This window comes from Mobula hypostoma, chromosome 29 (assembly GCF_963921235.1).
Source record: "Mobula hypostoma chromosome 29, sMobHyp1.1, whole genome shotgun sequence".
Lineage (NCBI taxonomy): Eukaryota > Metazoa > Chordata > Chondrichthyes > Myliobatiformes > Myliobatidae > Mobula > Mobula hypostoma.
The window spans coordinates 23,691,722-23,710,640 of NC_086125.1; the positions used below are offsets into that span (position 1 = coordinate 23,691,722).

Consider the following 18,919-nt stretch of genomic DNA (forward strand, 5'->3'; position numbering starts at 1 on the left):
CAGCAAGCCCTCCTACACTCTACAAAGCTTCAACCTGCTGAAATTTGACAAAGAGCGCATAGAAAGGAAGGTAAGTGATGTTTGAGAGTAGTGTGGCATATTTATTCTGCATTTGGTGCTAATTCATGGTGCTGTTGTCTCGAACCTTTGGGTAGGGATTTGCAGCTTAGAGCCAGAGACGATAAAAAATGTTGATATGCAGGATAGTGTGTGATTTCAAAGTAAATTTATTATCAATGTACATATATGTATACTGCCTTAAGATTCATTTTCATACAGGCAATTTTAGGAAAGTTATTAAGTACAATGGAGTCAATGCGTAACTGCACACAAAAACTGACAACCAATGTGCAAAAGGTGACGAACTGTGCAAATAGAAAAAAGAGGTAAACAAATACTGAATACCATAGGTTGTGGAATCAGTTCAGAATTGAGATGAGGGAAATTATCTACGATGGTTCTGGAGTCTGATGGCTGTAGGGTAATAACTGTTCATGAACCTGGTGGTTTGGGACCTAAGGCTCTTGTGATGTCCTGTCTATTAGCAGTAGTGAGAAGAAGGCCTGGTCTGGATGATGGATTCTGTGTCTTGTGGTAGTGCTCCTTGTAGATCTGCTCAATGGTGGGGAGGGCTTCACTTGTGAAGGACTGGGCTGCATCCAACACTTTCTGTAGCCTTTTCTGTTCTTGGGCTTTGGTGTTTCCACTTTGGAGAGGAATCTGCAAATGGTGGAATTCCCAGGTGCCTGCTCCTCTTGTCCTTTCTGATGTTAGGTGTCATTGATTTGAGAGATGTATTCAGAGTAGCCCAGATGAGTATCTGCAGTGCACTTTGCAAATTATACACATTGCATTGAAAGTTAGAGGCTTTAGGAAGATGTATGTAGATCATTAGAAGAACTATCAGATGGGAGTGTACAGCAAAAAAAAACACAATTCTGGATTCTGAACTTTAAAACTGGACCAATTCTTGGCCGAAAGAAAGAAGAGCTTGTGTTGGGCTTGAAAATATGTTGTCTGATACAACATTGTCTTCTGTTTATCAATACTCCAATGCACAGAGCAGTTCCTTTAGGAAAGGATTAGAACTAATTGGTGGGGCAAGAAAGAAGGCCTTTCCTATCTCCCACTCCAATGGGGTTTGGAATATTATATTGAAAATCTCAAACGCCAAAGGAATGGGAGACAGGAAAGATCTGGTATAAGATTGTTTTCATAGATATACATCTATGGCAAAAAAGGTTGGCTTTTTGCTACAGCAGCATAGACATTACAGACATACAAACACAAAGTAACAAAAAATATACATCACAACATAAGTTAACAAAACTTATACATAACTTCCGACAAAATAAGCATAACAATAGGAGTGCAAGTTAAGAGAGTGACAGAGAGCAAAATAAATGTAGGCTATCTATAGTTTCTACAAATAGTCTATTTTCAGAAAGTCCACAGTAGCATGAAGATTCAAGATGCATGTTATCAGTTATCATTCCATTGTCAATAATCTGTTTTCTGTTAGGATGCCATGTCTATTCCTGCAACTGTAAGGGGACATGGATTGATTGGGAGAAGTCTGCCTCTGTTTCACTGTTGCTGAACAAAGGATAATGTACATAAATTACCTGCCTTACTAATCCCATTTATTAACATGTTAACTCCTGTCATAAGTCACTTCTGTTGAATTTTAAAAATGTTTAGTTTCTTGCAATAATAAGTATAACTCATGACTCACCCATTCACTGTCCTCTCAAATTCACTTGCTCACACTCACTTGCTCACTTTCACTCACGCTCACTCACCTCAGACATAGACACGCACTCATACACCCTCCAAATTAATTGCTGTGTCCTTTGATGGAGGGAACCCTGTCATAAAGCTCTTATCAAAGACTTTGCACAACATTGGATACCCGGGTTAAGACCATAAGACCATAAAATATAGGAGCAGAAGTTGGCAATTCGTCCCATCGAGTCTGTTCCACCATTCAATCATGGGCTGATCCAATTCTTCCAGCCATCCCCACTCCCCTGCCTTCTCCACAGACCCGTTAATGCCCTGGCTAATCAAGAGCCTATCCATCTCTGCCATAAATACAGCCAATAACATGGCCTCCACAGCCGCTCGTGGCAACAAATTCCACAGACTTACCACCTTCTGAATGAAGTAATTTCTCCGCATCTCTGTTCTGAATGGACGTCCTTCAATCTTGAAGTCGTGCACTCTTGTCCTAGATTCCCCTACCATGGGAATTAACTTTGCCATATCTAATCTATTCTCGCCTTTTAACATTTGGAATGTTTCTATGAGATCCCCCCTCATTCTCCTGAACTCCAGGGAGTACAGCCCAAGAGCTACCAGATATTCCTCATATGGTAGCCCTTTCATTCCTGGAATCAGTCTCATGAATCTTCTCCGAACCCTCTCCAATGTTGGTATATCCTTTCTAAATTAAGGAGCCCAAAACTGCACACAATACTCCAAGTGTGGTCTCAGGAGTGCCTTATAGAGCCTCAACATCACATCCCTGCTCTTATATTCTATACCCGTAGAAATGAATACCAACGTTGCTTTCGCCTTCACCACCACCGTACTCAACCTGAAGGTTAACCTTTAGGGTATCCTGCACAAGGACTTTCAAGTCCCTTTGCATCTCTGCATTTTGAATTCTCTCTCCATCTAAATAATAGTCTGCCAGTTTATTTCTTCCACCAAGGTGCATGACCATACACTTTCCAACATTGTATTTCATTTGCCACTTACTTGCCTATTCCCCTAAACTATCTAAGTCTCTCTGCAGGCTCTCTGTTTCCTCAACACTACCCGCTCCTCCACCTATCTTTGTATCATCGGCAAAGTTAGCCACAAATCCGTTAATACTGTATTCCAAATCATTGACATACATCCCAATACCACCCCTGTGGAACTCCACTAGTAACCATCAGCCAGTCAGAATAGGATCCCTTTATTCCTACTCTCTGTTTTCTGCCGATCAGCCAATGCTCCACCCATGCTAGTAACTCCCCTGTAATTCCATGGACTCTTATCTTGCTAAGCAGCCTCATGTGCAGCACCTTGTCAAAGGCCTTCTGAAAATCCAAGTACAGCACATCTACTGCATCTCCTTTGTCTACCCTGCTTGTAATTTCCTCAAAAAATTGCAGTAGGTTAGTCAGGCAGGATTTTCCTTTCAGGAAACCATACAGGCTTTGGCCTATCTTGTCATGTGCCTCCAGGTACTCTGTAGTCACATCCCTAACAATGGATTCCAACAACTTCCCAACCACTGATGTCAGGCTAACAGGTCTATATTTCCTTTCTGCTGCCTCCCACCCTTCTTAAATAGCAGAGTAACATTTGCAATTTTCCAGTTGTCCAGTAATATGCCAGAATCTATTGATTCATTGTTAATGCCTCCGCAATCTCTCCAGCTACTTCCTTCAGAACCTGAGGGTGCATTCCATCAGGTCCAGGAGAATTATCCACCCTCAGACCATTAAGCTCCCTGAGCACCTTTCTAATTTTCACTGCACATACTTCACTTCCCTGACACTCTTGAATGTCCGAGGCATTTGACTTGTGAATGTGCTTTTTGCAGGAAGTTTGTTGCCAGAGAGGCGATTGTCCTGGGAATAGGTTCATCCTGATTATTAACCCGATCATTTTTCCAGATCCTCCAGTGTAAACAGGAACACAGAGCCATTCCAGAAGAGCTCCTGAATCAGCACAGGGAAATTAAACAGCAGATCCAGTGGCAGAATACCCATCTGACTCAAGGAGACGCTAAAGTTCTTAAAGGTAACAGACCTCACTTTCTACTCCGGGTGCTTAAAAACTTTTTCTGTTTCTTCTACCTTCAGCTGAAGTGGGGTTGTTATTAACAAGACTGTGTGAAGAGTCAGATGTAAGTTGAAGGGAACTGGACTAGTTTGAATTTACCTTCCCCTTTCATGGAACCCTCTTGTTCCCTGTATTTTTGTTTTCTCCCCCATCCCTGTCACTACCTATTAGAACTAAATTACCCTGAGCAATCTCTCACTATTTTAGGCAGTGATGTTTGTGGAGGAAATGACTCAGTGAGGTTCAATTTAAAAGGGTTTGCTGTCTTCCTGTGCATTCAGTGTGATGGAATATGCCCATCTGTGGCCTTGCAGGAGGCTCCAGACAGCAGCACTTTTGCTGAGACCTCTCTCTCTGACTGTTACTCTATAACTGTGCAGTAACTGGTCAAGACGTGTTCCTGAACCATAGTCTGGAACTAGAGGTCATCAGTGATGATTTGGGACCTCACCTGTATGTTTCTGGTTGTTTAAAGCATAAGGTCCCAAGAAATCATTATTTCCATTTTCTGTATGATACACATGCAAAGTTTGCAGGGGTCTGGAGAAATGTTACTTCGTTTGGCAATATATATCTGTATGGTTGAATGAAAATAAACTTTGAGCTTGAAATTGAATTTTAGGTCAGTGTGGAGCACATTATGTTTTTGTTTTGCAGAGTACGTGACCCAGCTGGAGCGATATGTACTCTATTACACTGACGCAGCTAAGCGACTTGGTAACGAAGGCAAACGGGTAAGTAATGAGTGTCTGGTTGCTGTGACAGCAAGATATTTATTTAGAGTTGCAGTGCAGAGTGGGCCATTCTGACCCTTCAAGCCCAGTTTAACCCTAACCTAATCACTGGACAATTTACAATGACCAATTAACCTACCTGGTATGTCTTTGGACCATGGGAGGAAACCAGAGTGCCCGGGGAAAATCCACGCATTCCACTGGGAGGACATTCAGAGACTTCTTACAGAGGATGCCCGAAATGATCTCCAAACTCCGACGCCCTGAGCTAAAATAGCGTCACGCTAGCCACTACACTACCGTGGCTGTGGTTGACCAGGTCAGAAATGGGGCCTGTATTCTTCGACTTGAATCTTCACCGTCCCAGGGAGCCTACATTCTCCAGTGGGAAAAAGTTCATTTTCTGAGAACAAACCTTCCTGGTGCAGAAGGAAATGTGTGGAATAAATGCTGCTAATGTTGTGTTCCACAGAATCGAACAGGTCAGCAAGGCACGTCTGCAGAGCTGACCCAGTGACCAGGGTCCACCCATCCCCTGCAGAAGTCTAAAGCTTCCTTCCGTACCATAAGTGTCATTGTGCTTTCCGTTAAGACTTGTCTTTCCGTCTTATGTGTATTCAAAGTAAATTTGTTAACAAAGTATGTCTATGTCACCATATACTACCTCAAGATTCATTTTCTTGCTAGCATTTACAGAAAATAAAGAAATACAATAGGATATAGAACATAGAACATGGGATAGTACAGCACAATACAGGCCCTTCGGCCCACAATGTTGTGCCGACCTTCAAACCCTGCCTCCCATATAAGCCCCCACCTTAGATTCCTCCATATACCTGTCTAGTAGTCTCTTAAACTTCACTAGTGTATCTGCCTCCACCACTGACTCAGGCAGTGCATTCCACACACCAACCACTCTCTGAGTAAAAACCTTCCTCTAATAATCCCCTTGAACTTCCCACCCCTTACCTTAAAGCCATGTCCTCTTGTATTGAGCAGTGGTGCCCTGGGGAAGAGGCACTGGCTATCCACTCTATCTATTCCTCTTAATATCTTGTACACCTCTATCATGTCTCCTCTCATTCTCCTTCTCTCCAAAGAGTAAAGCCCTAGCTCCCTTAATCTCTGATCATAATGCATACTTTCTAAACCAGACAGCATCCTGGTAAATCTCCTCTGTACCCTTTCCAATGCTTCCACATCCTTCCTATAGTGAGGTGACCAGAACTGGACACAGTACTCCAAGTGTGGCCTAGCCAGAGTTTTATAGAGCTGCATCATTACATTGCGACTCTTAAACTCTATCCCTCGACTTATTAAAGCTAACACCCCATAAGCTTTCTTAACTACCCTATCCACCTGTGAGGCAACTTTCAGGGATCTGTGGACATGTACCCCGAGATCCCTCTGCTCCTCCACACTACCAAGTATCCTGCCATTTACTTTGTACTCTGCCTTGGAGTTTGTCCTTCCAAAGTGTACCACCTCACACTTCTCCGGGTTGAACTCCATCTGCCACTTCTCAGCCCACTTCTGCATCCTATCAATGTCTCTCTGCAATCTTTGACAATCCTCTACACTATCTACAACACCACCAATCTTTGTGTGGTCTGCAAACTTGCCGACCCACCCTTCTACCCCCACATCCAGGTCGTTAATAAAAATCATGAAAAGTAGAGGTCCCAGAACAGATCCTTGTGGGACACCACTAGTCACAATCCTCCAATCTGAATGTCCTCCCTCCACCACCACCCTCTGCCTTCTGCAGGCAAGCCAATTCTGAATCCACCTGGCCAAACTTCCTGGATCCCATGCCTTCTAACTTTCTGAATAAGCCTACCATGTGGAACCTTGTCAGATGCCTTACTAAAATCCATATAGATCACATCCACTGCACTACCCTCATCAATATGCCTGGTCACCTCCTCAAAGAACTCTATCAGGCTTGTTAGACACGATCTGCCCTTCACAAAGCCATGCTGACTGTCCCTGATCAGGCCATGATTCTCTAAATGCCCATAGATCCTATCTCTAAGAATCTTTTCCAACAGCTTTCCCACCACAGACGTAAGGCTCACTGGTCTATAATTACCCGGACTATCCCTACTACCTTTTTTGAACAAGGGAACAACATTCGCCTCCCTCCAATCCTCCGGTACCATTCCCGTGGACAACGAGGACATAAAGATCCTAGCCAGAGGCTAAGCAATCTCTTCTCTCGCCTCGTGGAGCAGCCTGGGAAATAATCCTTCAGGCCCTGGGGACTTATCTGTCCTAATGTATTTTAACAACTCCAACACCTCCTCTCCCTTAATATCAACATGCTCCAGAACATCAACCTCACTCATATTGTCCTCACCATCATCAAGTTCCCTCTCATTGGTGAATACCGAAGAGAAGTATTCATTGAGGACCTCGCTCACTTCCACAGCCTCCAGGCACAACTTCCCACCTTTATCTCTAATCGGTCCTACCTTCACTCCTGTCATCCTTTTTTTCTTCACATAACTGAAGAATGCCTTGGGGTTTTCCTTTACCCTACTCGCCAAGGCCTTCTCATGCCCCCTTCTTGCTCTTCTCAGCCCCTTCTTAAGCTCCTTTCTTGCTTCCCTATATTCCTCAATAGACCCATCTGATCCTTGCTTCCTAAACCTCATGTATGCTGCCTTCTTCCACCTGACTAGATTTTCTACCTCACTTGTCACCCATGGTTACTTCACCCTACCATTCTTTATCTAAGTTAAATAAAGACAGCTAAACAACCATGTGCAAAAGAAGTCAAATTGTGTGAAATAAATAAATAAATAATACTGAAAGCACAAGTTGACAGATTTGTGATAGTGAATCTGTCGGTTGTGGAATCAGTTCAGAGTTCTGATGAGTGAAGTTTCCATACCTGTTCCAAAGCCTGACAATTGTAGGGTAATAACCATCCCCGAATCTGGTGGTGTGGTACCTAAGGCTTCTGTACCTTCTGACTGATGGTTGAGTGAGAAGGGAGCATGGCCTGGATGGTCTCTTCCTCTGCAATGACGGCCACATTACCAGAGATTCAATGTTAAGGTTATTCAACTAGTTTTAAACTGTTTCTTGGTCTCCCAGTTCTCTATCTCTGTCTAGCCATGAAACCCGCAGATCTCTGCACTTTACAATTCTGTCCTCTGGTCAGTTTTAGTTGTACCTACAGGTGTCTGTATCCTGAATTCTCAAATCTCCTCCCTGCATCTTCTTTCAATTTGCTCACTTCTCATTTCTAACATCAGGGAGTTATAAGAAGGCAGTATCCACCATTAGGACCATTACCATCCAGGACATGCCCTCTTCTCATTACTACCATTGTGGAAGAGGTACAGGAGCCTGAAGATGCACACTATAATTTTGGAACATCTTTTTCCCTTTTGCCACCAGGTTGCTGAACGGATCATGAACATCACCTTTTTGCTACTTTGCTCTCTTTGTGCACTATTTATTTATTTCCGAATCAGGTTTATTATCACTGGCATGTGTCATGAAATTTCTTTATGAATTATGTCAGACCATAAGACATAGCAAATTTAGGCTATTCGGCCCATCGAGACTCCTCCACCATTTGATCATGGATGATCCACTCCCTTCCTAACACCATTCCCCTGCCTTCCCCCTGTAACCTTTCGTGCCCTGACATCAAGAATCTATCAACCTCTGCCTTATGTATACCCAATGACCTAGCCTCCACAGCTGCCTGTGGCAATGAATTCCACAGGTCCACCATCCTGTAGCTAAATAAATTCATCCTCATCTTTGCTCTAAATGGACATCCTTCTATTCTGAGGTTTTGTCCTCTGGTCTTAGACATCCTCTCCACATCCACTCTATCTAGGACTTTCAACATTTGATGCGTTTTAGTGAGATGCCCCTCGTTCTTCTAAATTCCAGCAAGTACAGGCCAGAGCCATCAAAACCTCCTTATGTACAAATGTTTTTAATAAGCCCAGAATCATTCTTGTGAATCTCCTTTGAAACCTCTGCAATGTCAGCACCTCCTTTCATAGGGCCCAAAACTGCCCACAATACTCCAAGTAAGGACTGTCCAGTACGTCCTTGATTTTGTATTCTCAAAATGAATGCTAATATTTCACTGGTCTTCCCTCACCACCGTCTCAACCTGAAAGTTAACCTTTGGAGGATCCAGAACAGGGACTCCCAACTCCGTTTGCACCTCGGATTTTTGAATTTTCTCCCCATTTAGAAAATAGTCTGCGCCTTTATTCCTTCTACCAGAGTGCATGACTGTAAACATCCCGACACTGTATTCCGTCTGCCACTTGCCCATTGTCCTAATCTGTCTAAGTCCTTTTGCAGCCTTCCTGCTTCCTCAACACTACCTGCCCTCCATCTATCTTCATATTGTCCACAAACTTGGCCACAAAGTCATCAATTCCATCATCCAAATCGCTGACTATTAATGTAAAAAGAAGAGGTACCAACACCGACCCCTGCGGAACACCACTAGTTACAGGCAGCCAATCAGAAAAGGTTCTTTTTATTCCCACTCTTTGCCTCCTGCCGATCAGCCAATGCTCTATCCATGCAAGAATCTTTCCTGTAGTACCATGAGCTTTTAATTGCTAAGCAGCCTTATGTGTAGCACCTTGTCAAAGGCCTTCTGAAAATCCAAGTACACAATATCCACTAATTCTCCTTTGTATTTTCCTCAAAAGAATTCCAACTGATTTGTCAGGCAAGATTTTCCCTTAAGGAAACCATGCTGACTTTGGCATATATCACTATGTGCCTCCAAGTATCCCGAAACCTCCTTAACGATTGGCTCCAACAGCTTCCCAACCACTGAGATCAGGCTCACTGGCTTATAATTTCCTTTCTGTTTCCTCCCTCCTTTCAATTTTCCAGTCACTGGAACCTGAGGAGTCTGAAGGTAGATAAATATTCTGAGGAGAGATTGAGTAGCCTGGGACTGTGCTTGCTGAAATTCAGAAGAATAAGAGGAGATCTGATAGAAGCACATAAAATTATGAAAGGGATAGATAAGATAGAGGCAGGAAAGTTGCTCCCACTGGTAGGTGAGATTAGAATTAGGGGATGTAGCCTCAAGATTCGCGGGAGTAAATTTAGGATGGAGATGAGGAGGGACTGCTTTTCCCAGAGGGTGGTGAATCTGTGGAATTCTCTGCCCAATGAGGCAGTGGACGCTACCTCAGTAAATATATTTAAGACCAGGTTGGATAGATTTTTGCATAGTATGGGGAAAAGGCAGGTAGGTGGAGATGGCCAGATCAGTCATGATATTATTGAACGGCAGAGCAGGGTCGACGGGCTAGATGGCCTACTCCTGCTCGTATTTCTTTTGTTCTGAATCAGATGGGCTATATCCCAAAGTTCTAGAAGACGTAGTTAAAGAGATTGTGGAGGCATAGGTAATGAATCACCCCACCCCCCCATAGGGAAGTTGGCACTGAAAGCATGACAACATTTTGTGAGCTGGTCCCACACAATCCTGGAACTGTTTTGGTCGATGACCCAAACTGTATTTCACTTCGTTTCGATGTACGTATGACAAATAATGCTAATGTTTTCAAGTGAAATGTTACACCATCTGACCCTGAGTGTCATTGTTCTTCTTTCTAATCAGGATTTGGCCAAGGAAGTGTTGCACAAGAGGAAACTGGTAAATGATGAGGTGAGATCCTACGCATAGTGCTACTTCATTCAGAATGGATACCCATTTACCTACATAAGTCTTTTCATTAACTTATCCACACTACCCAAAGTAAAGCAATCTAAAAGAAAGAGAGTAAATTGGTTGCTGCATTTAAGTTGGCAGTCCATGAGGCTTGAACAGAAGTGGGAGGCAGATGTTCAGTGCAGGATTGCGATTTAAGGAGCCTATGAGAATCCAGTGCCACCTCATAGAACATAGAACATTACAACACAGTACAGGCCTTTCGGCCCATGATGTTGTGCCAAACTTTTAACCAACTCCAAGATCAATCCCCTCCTACGTAATCTTCCATTTTCCTATCATCCACGTACCCACCTAAGAGCCTATTAAATGCCCCCAGTGTATCTGCGTTTACCACCACCCTCACAGGATATTCCACACACCCACTGCTGTCTGTGTCAAGCACCTACCTGTGACACAGCCCCCCATACTTTCCTCCAACTACTGTATAATAATAGCTCCTTATATAGGAGGTATTGTTTCTGCCTTTGGAAAAAGTCCCTGTCTATATGTTCTCTCTTTGCCTCTTATCATTATATACACCTCTATTAGGTCACCTTTCATCTTTCTTCTCTCCAAAGTGAAAAACCCAAGCTTGTTCGACTCTCCCTCATAAGACATGCCCTCTAGTCCAGGCAGCATCCCGGTAACTCTCCTCTGCACCCTCTCTACAACTTCCACATATAATGAGGCGGCCAGAACTGAATATAATTAGGAGTGCAGCATTGCCAGTGGAAAAACCTTTGGCTGAGCTGAGGGTTCACTTACCCTCTCCAAGCATAGAATATCCCTTGGTGTTTCTCTGAAGAGCAGGAGGCGTCTGCCTGGGTCCAGGGCAATATTATCTTAAAGCAGGCCAAAATGGATAGTTCAGAGTGTTGGAAAACTCTGCAGACCAGGCAGCATCCATGGAGGGAGAAAGTCTGTCTGATTTGCCAAATCTTTCCAATATTTTCTGTTCATATTTCAGAGGGTGGTGATTCTGTAGAATTCATTGACACAGACTATTTTTGGGGACCAAGTCATTGGTTATGTTCTATACAATGTGGAAATTGATAGGTAAGGGTGTGAAAGGTTACGGGGAGAAGGCAGGAGAAGTAGGTTGAGAGGGAAAATAAACCAGCAGAAATTGGTTGTTATACCTTTGCTATCACACCATGGCCCCTCACGATTCCTCCACTGTCCCCTGCTTGTCCAGCATGCAACGTCAAACCTCCAGGTACATCATCTAGCAGGGGTCCCAACCTTTTTTATGCCATGGACCAATACCATTAAGCAAGCGGTCGGTGGACCCCAGTTTGGGAACCCCTAGTCTCTAATGGAATAAAAAAAAACCGAAGCAATGCCTTTGAGAGCATGTAAGCCAGATAAACCAGGTGCTGTGGTCCTTGATGGCTGTGTCCAGAGTTGTCTGTGTTCTTTTTTATGAAACGGAATTATAGAAAAACCCTTCCAGGTTATTACATTCCTTCCCTTGTGCCTGAAGGCTGCTAATATATGGAGTTAACTGGAAAAGATGAAGTGTTCTTGCTGTTACCATGTAATATTGATACAAGTACTTTTTTATGATCTCCCCTGGGGCTTCAGGAGTCCATAACTGGTGTAACAGTATATCAACTCTGAGTTGTTCATTGTTCAATGTTGTCATTAACCTACTAGTAGATATTAGTCATTGTAGAACTATGATGGACTTTCTAAAAAAAACTAACTAAACTTCACTTTGCTTTCCCCTTTTTCAATTCAATATCTGTTCTCCCTTTCAATCTCATTGCCCGCACTCTCATTTTCCCTCCCCCTCCCCTCCACTCTTCCCCCTCCCCTTTCCTTCCCTCCGCCTTCCCCTTTCTTCCCCTCCTCCTCTCTCAACCTCCTTCCCCGCTCTCAACTTCCTTCCCCTCTCTCAACTTCCTTCCCCTCTCAACCTCCTTCCCCTCTCAACCTCCCCCCTCAACCTCCCCCTCAACCTCCCCCTCAACCTCCCCCTCAACCTCCCCCTCTCAACCTCCCCCTCTCAACCTCCCCCTCTCAACCTCCCCCTCTCAACCTCCCCCTCAATCTCCCCCCTCAACCTCCCCCCTCAACCTACCTCCCCCCTCTCATCCTCCCCCTCTCATCCTCCCCCTCTCATCCCCCCCTCTACCTCACCCTCTCTACCTCACCCTCTCTACCTCACCCTCTCTACCTCACCCTCTCTACCTCACCCTCTCTCAACCTCACCCCCTCTCAACCTCACCCCCTCAACCTCCCCCCAACCTCCCCCCTCTCTCAATCTCCCACTCAATCTCCCCCCTCAACCTCCCCCTCAACCTCCCCTCTCAAACTCCCCCCTCTCAACCTCCCCCCTCAAACTCCCCCCTCTCAACCTCCCCCCTCAAACTCCCCCCTCTCAACCTCCCCCTCTCAACCTACACCCCTCTCAACCTCCCCCCTCGACCTCCCCCTCAACCTCCCCCCTCAACCTCCCCTCTCAATCTCCCCCTCGACCTCCCCCTCTCTCGACCTCCCCCCTCCACCTACACCCCCTCAACCTACCTCCCCCTCTCAACCTCCCCCCTCAACCTCCCCCCCTCAACCTCCCCCCTCAACCTCCCTCCTCTCTCAATCTCCCCCCGACCTCCCCCCTCAACCTCCCCCCTCAACCTCCCCCTCAACCTCCCCTCTCAAACTCCCCCCTCTCAACCTCCCCCCTCAAACTCCCCCCTCTCAACCTCCCCCCTCAACCTCCCCCTCTCAACCTACACCCCTCTCAACCTCCCCCCTCGACCTCCCCCTCAACCTCCCCCCCTCAACCTCCCCCCTCAATCTCCCCCCTCGACCTCCCCCTCTCTCGACCTCCCCCCTCCACCTACACCCCCTCAACCTACCTCCCCCTCTCAACCTCCCCCCTCAACCTCCCCCCTCAACCTCCCCCCTCAACCTCCCTCCTCTCTCAATCTCCCCCCCGACCTCCCCCCTCAACCTCCCCCCTCAACCTTCCCCCTCAACCTACACCCCCCTCACCTACCTCCCCCTCTCAACCTACACCCCCCTCACCTACCTCCCCCTCTCAACCTCCTCCTCTCAACCTCCCCCTCTCATCCCCCCTCTCTCAACCTCCCCCTCTCAACCTACACCCTCCTCAACCTACCTCCCCCCTCTCAACCTCCCCCTCAACCTCCCTCCTCTCTCGACCTCCCCCCTCAACCTCCCCTCTCTCAACCTCCCCCCCAACCTCCCCCTCAACCTCCCCCCTCTCAACCTCCCCCCTCTCAACCTCACCCCCCTCTCAACCTCCCCCCCCTCTCAACCTCACCCCTCTCTCAACCTCCCCCCTCTCTCAACCTTCCCCCTCCCCTTCCCCCCCCCTCCTCCTCTCTTCCACCTTTTAGCTGCAGAGATTCAGACACTAAAGATCACTGTGCTTGGACTGGTGCAGAGTCCTCCTCATGTTCCACCGTACACCGTCATTTGAAGCCTCTTCATCACACCACGCATCTCTAAGGTGAGCCAGCGCCATTGGAGAAGCAGAGTGGCAAACACCCATGAACTTGTCAGGACCTGGGATTCCCACCTTCTGGCCCTGAAGCTCCTTGGAGGACCTCATTCTCACCCTCCCTCCCCACGCACACCAAGATACGGAGCCATGCGGTGGCAGAAACTGCAACACAGAGACTTGTCAAAATGCCCACGGGCTGTGTGTGTCCCGGTGCTGGAGATGCTTGGAATTCTTGTCAATAGAGACTGGAACTCGAACGGGAAACCACAGATTGGCTTGATTTCCTCTCTTATATGGCCAGGGTCCTGTGAACACTCTTTCTTCCTCCCCCACCTCCCTTGCAGTGCCTGACCTCCCCCCTAACAGCAGGAGGTGGTTTGTGATGTTTTATCTCATCACCTTCTCATGCCTGAGACAAACCCTACGTGAAAAGATTATTGGGTCCAGCGTGATGTTCCCCACATTCTGTCCATATTTTCAATACCGTTCCAATTGCCCAGAGAACTAGAATTGGCCCAGACTTATTAATTCAAATGCATTTTATCCAGTGCTAAGTTTTACCAATGCATTCCAATCTTATATTTTTCTTGTTGATAATAGTCTTCCACCCATGAATGGATGCACTTGAGTTCCTGGCCAGCCTCTAATGCTGTACTGGTTTCAGTAGTGTTTGGTATTTGGCTTTTCCTTAATTGAATGTTGCTAAGTGCAGCGGGAGTGGGGGTGCGGTACACCTGTATTGCTGAAATATTCACAGGGTTGTATTGCCAGAGGAAAGTTGAATATCTCCTAGAACCCTTTAGGAGTTAATACTCTGCTAGTTTGGAGTTAACGATCCAGGTTGGAGTTAACGATCCTGCCAGTTCAGTGCTAAGGCTGCAAATATGTTAATAATGTTGTAAGGGGAATTGGCTGAAAAGAATAGACTGGATTCAATCCTTAATTGTGTGAATGATACTGGAAGCAGCTGGTAATGTCCTTGCTAGAGGTATTATTGGATCCAGGAATGGCATAGTTTCCCACAGGATAATGCAGTTTCTAACCCTAATGAGTGGTTGGTTATAGAAGGCCTTGGAGCTTCCTCAATGAGTATACTACAGCCTCCAATTGTAGACAGCCCATTCTGAAAATGTTGCAAGATACGTGCCATTTCTGCCTGTCATCAGCTTGTTGTGATTTACAAAATATCGCTGGATCAGGAGCAATAACTTGTGACTGTAATCTTTGAAGACTTTTGATCATCCCATGACTTACTAAAACAACGCGACGTCTTAGTAAACTGTAATCCCAAATGGCCCTGAGTTTAGACAGCAACCTGTTTGGGGACAAAGGCTGTTTTCAGTCCCGGGCAGATTACAGATTTCCGCCAGCCCCTAAGTTTGAGATGTTCAGATATGGGCTTATTAGACAATTAGGCACCTGAGTTCCTATTATACCAGGCATATTTTCAACCTCCAGTAAGAGTTGTTCAGACCTTCAACCTGGCTCTGAGAAAAATGACTCTTGAATTGCTTTTTGGCTTTCTATTCCTCCTCTGCCAAAGCCCCAGCCAATACCTAGGCTTGTTTCAGGAGCCCATCCGCAATGGACTGTCGAATGCCCAAAGTATCTAGCCCATTGTGGAACAGATATTTTGGGACAATGCAGCTCTGAGGTTTGATCCTGATGAGAGAAGCAAATAAGAAAAGGAACAAGTTCCTCCTGAAGTCCGCTAACTAAAGGGGAGCAGACTGGTACATTACAGCCTGTCTGCACACTCTTTGTGAGCATGACTAATGCCCACCTCTGCTGGTACTTGTAAATCCAGTGAGTGAGCAGTGAAGCACTTGTGTGCTCTTTCCCAATGAGGCCCAAGGTATTCTATGGTGCTGATGCTGGGAGCTGCCACTTCACTGTGCCTGTGTGGTCACAGTTTCTGCCTGAGCCGCTTTTCCAAGACATTTGGATATGACTAGCGCAGTGATGAGCTGAATAAAACCACGGAAAAGCAGCAGCAGGAACTGTGATACTGGCCCAACCACAGCACAAAGTGATTGAGATCAATGGATGTTTTGCTGGCCTTTTGGTCCAAGGATTAAGCAGGGTAAATAGATTTCATCAATGAATGGTGTGAGGAAGAAGGAATGTGGAATTTAAAAAACAGGGGAAATGAGGGAAAACACTTTCACCCAGAGAATGGTAATGATGTGGAACTCGCTGCCTGTGAAAATGAAGTTTCCAGGATTCAGAAATCAATATTATTTATTGTCATTTTTCAGAACAGGAGTGTAAAGGGTAAACAAAATGATTGTTACTCCGGATCCAAAGCAGCATAATAAAACACAATAAGCATAAAGAACACAATAAGGAAACAAATATAAATACAAAAGCAATCCTGTAAATCATAATGTACAATGTCATCCAGCCATTTGCTTCCTCCCTGGGTGAAGAAGCACTCACTAACAGTACAAGTGCTGGGAAACTCTCTGCCACAATTAGCTTTGCGGCATGAACGCAGCTCGGATTATTATCCTAATAAATATATTTTTTAAATCAATAAGTAATTGAGAGTACATTAAGTTGCACCAGAATATAAAATGTATATTTATTTAAAGCAATAATTTGGCATTACAACGAGTACTGATGGATAGAACATTATTTCCGGTGAGTACCCAAGAATGCAATATATCTCTGTATGTTTATGCACAAACATTTTAACATGATGTAAATATTAACTGAAATTTAAGGCTCTATGGGAATTTTGGATTAAGAAGATAGGATGAAACTACATCTGCACTACAGCAGAGTTGGTCTTGCTGTTATCTCTCCTTGGGTGTGAGGATGCAATGATAGACGTGGGTCAGGTTAATGAGCATACTTTCTGCCTTGGGAGGTAATGCCCCTGAACTGCCTTGAGATTTTAAGGTGATGTTCTGATGTTTCCAAGGTCTATTGATCCCAGAGCAAAATGGAACCATGCACATCTATCCCCTTTGAAGGCAAAGGGGCTGAAAGAGGATCTGAAGTAGAATCTGATTACTGAGTATGCAGAGCATCTGTCAGCAGAGAGTTCGACTGCACAGCTGAAGACCATTTGGTTCTCTGTGCCTGTGTTGGCTCCTTGAAAAAGCATTGACTCAGATCCATTTCCCTGATCTATGACCATGAAGATCTTCTCTCTTTGATTATTTATCCAATTCACTTTTGAAATTTGTTATTGAATCTGCATTGGGCAATTCCTTCCTCATCAACACAGTTTCTGTGAACTTAACTTATTTTTCCTCTAATAGAGAAGGCTAGATCACTCAGCAGGTCAGGTGGTATCAGTAGAACGAGAAACAGCGTTAACATCTTGGGTGAAGACCCTCTACAGGGAGAGGAACTGAAACATTTATCCATTTCTCACTCCACAGATGCTGCCTGGCCTACGTTTTTAAAAATTTTGGATTTCCAGCATTTGAATTTAATTTTACTTTATTTTTTCTCTCCCCCTTCAGCCCTTGACTTATTGAACGGGGTTTATCCTTAGCCATGCTATATATTGTATTTTTGTGTTTTTCAAACAGCTGCTGTAGAGTGAGAGGGCAGCTCAGGGTACAGCATAAAGAAAACACTGTGTGACTTTGTGCTTAAATGTGAACTTAACGTTACAGGCAGCTCCATAGATTGGAACTTGAAGCTCCTCCTGTCTGCAAGAGGCTGTGGCTTGTATGCAGGAGGTGGGACTTTTTGAGGAAGGTGTTAGTCGGACAGGCCCTTCTGCAAGAGACAGGGTCAAAAGTGGGTGAGCCTTGTAAACCGGAGACTGGACATTTAGAGGGTGGGCATGTCAACAGGAGGTGGAGTCAGAAGTGGGTGTGCCCTGTCAGTAGGAGGTAGAGCTTTTAGAAGGTGGGGTCTATCAGCAGTATGTGAGGTCAGAGGTTGTCGGACCTCTCAACTGGAGGTGGGGTTCAGTAGTGTGTGGGGCCTGGTGAAGGAGAATAGTGGGGTTGAATAGTTGCTGTCTTAGTTCAGAGATATAGTAAGGGAGGAAACCCCTCTATAAGCATAAATGTTTCAAAGCAGAACTCCTTTACCAGAACTGATGAGTGGATAATCAATGATTTGATGGAGCAAAACTCATCCACCTCTCAATATTTCCTAACCCGTCAGTAATGATGTTGTGCCTTATTTTTGTTTTATTAAATTGTGACAATCTCCCTGCACTGATTGTACTCTGCATAAATGGAGTTCAGAGTGGGAAGTTTCACCAAAGAGTGACCCAGGGTAGGCATTTCTGCAGGTATTCAGGAGGGTGTTCCTCCTCGTCACAGGGAGTACCTGTGCTAACGTGAACCTTGGAGGGTAGTTCACTAATATTAGGAGGGATCAGCTATTCAGATAATAAATGCAATTTGTTAATTAATCCTCAGCATTAAGCACTGGTACCATTTATAAGTGTCATCCTGACCAGCCAATTCTCCCTCCTCTTGAAGTCTGTGGTATGGGAGTGTTGCTTAGTAGGAGAGAGGACATCTTCCCGTTCTTCTAATGGAAATCTTACCATTCCTCAGCCGGACATCTTCCTGTTCCTTCAATGAAAATCTTCCTATTCCTCCACGGGACATTTTACCGTTCCTCTGCGGATCATGTGACATCCTCGGCTGATAACTGGTAAAAGGTTGGAGAATGACCTGTCCCTCCTGCTTTCCATCTTGAACTAGTTGCAGTCAACAGCTCTCACTTACATGTCCTGGTTTAAACAAAATACACTAAAATCCATTTGAGGAAGACCGAAAGGTGTGGGTGTGGGCTTTGGGTGCATCAAGCCTGCTGAGTTACCAGCTGACTAAGATGGTGTTTCTTGCACGTCATTCTTGTTTCTGTTTATGGACATTAATTTATCTGTATTGGAAACTATCCTAAGCAATCAGAATTATGGGAATGCTGAGGCTGGTCCTGGTGGTTTAACTCATTAGAGAGAGTTCATGACCCTATTCCCTGTGAACCGCCTTGCACTTATCCACTAAGGAGCTGTCATTTTCATCTCTGACTGAGGCATTGCTGCTGTAGAGGGGAGGGGGGGTGGTTGTGTTGCTGGTGTTCAGAATTCAGTGAAGTGCCTGCTAACTCTGTACTGAATGTTTTACAATTTGGAAAGTAATGTATAAAGTGGAGATGATTCTTGAC

General features: G+C 45.1%; 2 protein-coding genes across 3 annotated transcripts in view; both read left to right on the forward strand.

Annotated features, from left to right (window-relative positions):
* The window catches only part of cc2d1a (coiled-coil and C2 domain containing 1A), a 135,295-nt gene extending 116,429 nt beyond the window's left edge, over positions 1-18,866 (forward strand). The window contains exons 25-29 of one of the 2 annotated variants that reach the window (XM_063035825.1): positions 4-70; positions 3,672-3,798; positions 4,498-4,574; positions 10,204-10,251; positions 13,662-18,865. In XM_063035825.1, coding sequence (XP_062891895.1) covers positions 4-70; positions 3,672-3,798; positions 4,498-4,574; positions 10,204-10,251; positions 13,662-13,682 — 340 coding nt within the window. In that variant the 3' untranslated portion in view covers positions 13,683-18,865. Of the gene's footprint in view, positions 1-3; positions 71-3,671; positions 3,799-4,497; positions 4,575-10,203; positions 10,252-13,661 lie in introns of both variants that reach the window. The other variant, XM_063035828.1, reaches the window with a different exon arrangement.
* On the forward strand, positions 12,554-13,547 carry LOC134339272 (uncharacterized; the record flags this gene model as incomplete). The annotated part of the gene is made up of 2 exons (XM_063035646.1): positions 12,554-12,631; positions 13,479-13,547. Coding segments are annotated over 2 exons (147 nt in total), but the record flags the coding sequence as incomplete, so codon positions are not given.
* Positions 18,867-18,919: the final 53 nt, after the last annotated feature.